This window comes from Numida meleagris, unplaced genomic scaffold (assembly GCF_002078875.1).
Source record: "Numida meleagris isolate 19003 breed g44 Domestic line unplaced genomic scaffold, NumMel1.0 unplaced_Scaffold385, whole genome shotgun sequence".
Lineage (NCBI taxonomy): Eukaryota > Metazoa > Chordata > Aves > Galliformes > Numididae > Numida > Numida meleagris.
Genome location: NW_018364608.1, coordinates 63260 through 66444, shown reverse-complemented (window position 1 = coordinate 66444; position 3185 = coordinate 63260). Strand labels below are relative to the sequence as shown.

Sequence of the window (3185 nt, the reverse complement as noted above, 5' to 3'; positions counted from 1 at the left end):
CACCTCGGGGTCCCCATGTCCCATCTTGGGGGCCATTTTGGGGGCTTTGGGGTCTTTTGGGGCCACCTCGGGGTCCCCGTGCCCCATCTTGGGGCCTTTTTGGGGTCTTTGGGGTCTTTCTGGGGTCTTCTGGGGCCACCTCGGGGGCCCCATGCCCCATTTTGGGGGCCATTTTGGGGGTCTTCTGGGGTCTTTAGGGTCTTTTGGGGGCTTTGGGGTCTTTTGGGGCCACCTTGAGGTCCCCATGCCCCATCTTGGGGTCCATTTTGGGGTCTTTTGGGGGTCCTTTGGGGTCTTTGGGGTTACTATTGGGCTTTTGGGGTCACTATTGGGGTTTTGGGGTCATTTTTGGGGTTATTAGGTCCCATTTTGGAGTCACTAGTGGTGTTTTGGGGTCACTTTTGGGGTTATTTAGTTCCATTTTGGGGTCATTATTGGGGTTTTGGGGTCACTTTTGGGGTTATTAGGTCCCATTTTGGAGTCACTGTTGGGGTTTTGGGGTCGCTTTTGGGGTTATTAAGTCCCATTTTGGGGTCACTATTGGGGTTTTGGGGGTCACGGGGTTTTTTAGGCCTCTTTTGGGGTCACTCCGGGGTCCCTTGGTCAATTTGGGGCAGATCTGGGGACATTTGGGGTCACTTTTGGGGGGACAATTTGGGGTTTTTGGGGTCGCGTTGGGGATTCTCGGGTCCCTTTGGGGGCGGCCGGCTCTCTGCGCTCTCACTTTTGGGGTCACTTTGGGGTTTTTCGGGTCCATTTTGGGGGGGGATCCCTGAGCCCCACTTCTGCCCGCCCCACAGCCGGAAGCGGGGTCCCCGCTGGCGTGCGAGGAGCGGGGGATCTGGTTCCTGGTGGGGACGGCCACGGGGGGGGGCTGCGCTATGGGGCAGCCCCCGACCTTCACCGCCGCCGCCCCATACGAGCGCTGGATCCATGGGGTGACGCGCGAGGCCTACTTCGCCGAGCCCCCCCCCGACCCCCAAGAGGACGAGGAGCCCGACGATGACTTCTGGGGCGCGCTGGGACCCGCGGAAGACCCCCAAGTCTGGGGGGCACCCAACGCCACCCAGGACCCCAACGTTGTGGGGTCAACCAAGCCCATGGAGGACCCCAGTGTTGTAGGGTCGCCCAGACCCATGGAGGACCCCAAACCCATGGAGGACCCAAATGCTGTGGGGTCACCCAGACCCACGGAGGATCCCGACGTTGTAGGGTCACCCAAGCCCATGGAGGACCCCAACGTTGTGGGGTCACCCAAACCCATGGAGGACCCCAAACCTGCGGAGGACCCTAATGCTGTAGGGTCACCCAGACCCATGGAGGACCCCAACGTTGTGGGGTCACCCAGACCCATGGAGGACCCCAATGTTGTGGGGTCACCCAGACCCATGGAGGACCCCAAACCCATGGAGGACCCAAATGCTGTGGGGTCACCCAAACCCATGGAGGACCCCGACGTTGTGGGGTCACCCAGACCCATGGAGGACCCCAACACTGTGGGGACACCCAGACCCATGGAGGACCCCAATGCTGTGGGGTCACCCAAACCCATGGAGGACCCCGATGTTGTGGGGTCACCCAAACCCATGGAGGACCCCGATGTTGTGGGGTCACCCAGACCCATGGAGGATCCCAACGTTGTGGGGTCACCCAAACCCACGGAGGACCCCAACATTCGAGGGTCACCAGAACCCATAGAAGACCCCAAACCTATGGAGGACCCTAAGCCCATAGAAGACCCCAAACCCATGGAGGACCCCAGTCCCATAGAAGACCCCAAACCTATGGAAGACCCCAACACTGTAGGGTCGCCAAAACCCACAGAAGACCCCAAACCCATGGAGAACCCCAATCCCATAGAAGACCCCAACCCCATGGAAGACCCCAACTTTGTAGCGTCGCCAAAACCCATCGAAGACCCCAACTCTACGGAGGACCCCAATCCCATAGAAGATCCCAAACCCATGGAGGACCCCAATGTTCGAGGGTCCCCCAGACCCACGGAGGACCCCGAATCCACAGAAGACCCCAACTTCGTAGGGTCCCCCAATCCCATGGAGGACCCCAAACCCGTGGAGGGCTCGGTGGAGGACTGAACCCCTCTCTTCGGGGTCGGTTGTGGGGTGGAGGGCACAGCAATAAAGTGGTGGTGGTCTGCAGCCCCACAACCCTCTGCTTCTTTTTTTGGGGGGGGAGGAGGGGGGGCAGACACTATTTGGGGTCCTGGCCCCACTGCGGCGTCCTCAGCCCCCATTTTGGGGTCCCTAGCTTCATTCAGGGCACATTTTGGGGTCCCCAGACCCATTCGGGGGGGGGGGGGCCCACCCCCCCCCCCCCCCATTCCCACCCCACAAAAAGAAAACCCCCCAATCCGCCCCCAAACGCTCCAAAATACCCCAAATTTAATGGCAACGAGGGGGGAGAAGGAGAAAACGGGCTCCTCGCCCCCAGGGGCAACACCGTCACCCATCGCCCTGGTGGTAACGGTGTTGGTGGGACGCGAAACGGTGACGGATGGAACCCCGGCGCTGCTCCGCGGCCGACTGTAGCGGGTGACACCCGGTGCGGGGGGTGACAGCACCGCGGGGCGTAGCGGGGAGCTTGGCTGTCCTACAGGCGCTCATGGCTACCACGGGCGACGGCGCGCTGGACGACTCCAACACCGTCACCGTAGCGTTGAGGTGTCCCGAAGACACCCGGAGCGCGTTTTCGGGTGACACGAACGCCGTTTCCCGCACGGCCGGGTGTATTGGGGACGATCCCGTAGCCGGTAACGCTGTTTGGGGTGACAAGGTGGAATGCAACACCGTCACCGGGGCGTTGAGGCGGCCGGTACGCATCTCTGGCACCTGTAGCGGCGTCGGTGGTGTCGGTGAGTCCTCCAACACCGTTTCCATTGTGTTGAGGTCTTGTAGAGGCTCCTCTTTCACTCTTAACGCTCTTGATGAGTGCTCCAACACCGTTTCCGTCGCCTTGGGGTGTTGTAAAGGCTCCTCTTTCACTCTTAACGCTGTGGATGAGTCCTCCAACACCATTTCCATCATGTTGAGGTGTTGTAGAGGCTCCTCTTTCACTCTTAACGCTGTTGACGAGTCCTCCAACACCGTTTCCATTGCCTTGGGGTGCTGTAAAGGCTCCTCTTTCACTCTTAATGCTCTTGATGAGTCCTCCAACACCGTTTCCAT

At 60.4% G+C, this 3185-nt stretch overlaps 2 protein-coding genes across 5 annotated transcripts in view; one reads left to right on the top strand and one right to left on the bottom strand.

Moving 5' to 3' along the window:
• The first annotated feature begins 42 nt into the window (after nt 1–42).
• Nucleotides 43–2159, top strand: TPRX1 (tetrapeptide repeat homeobox 1). Its single transcript, XM_021383397.1, has one exon. It carries the CDS (start codon nt 882–884, stop codon nt 2094–2096), a length of 1215 nt encoding a protein of 404 aa, XP_021239072.1. The 5' UTR covers nt 43–881; the 3' UTR covers nt 2097–2159.
• A 221-nt stretch (nt 2160–2380) lies between these two features.
• Nucleotides 2381–3185, bottom strand: part of LOC110391500 (zinc finger protein 407-like) — a 3427-nt gene continuing 2622 nt past the window's right edge. The window contains exon 2 of one of the 4 annotated variants that reach the window (XM_021383395.1): nt 2381–2950. In XM_021383395.1, coding sequence (XP_021239070.1) covers nt 2463–2950 — 488 coding nt within the window. In that variant the 3' untranslated portion in view covers nt 2381–2462. Of the gene's footprint in view, nt 3168–3185 lie in introns of all 4 variants that reach the window. The other 3 variants (XM_021383392.1, XM_021383394.1, XM_021383391.1) reach the window with 3 other exon arrangements.

What these genes read in the sequence shown, in the direction of transcription:
- TPRX1 (XM_021383397.1), top strand. Translation starts at nt 882, where the DNA reads ATGGGGCAGCCCCCGACCTTCACCGCCGCCGCCCCATACGAGCGCTGG.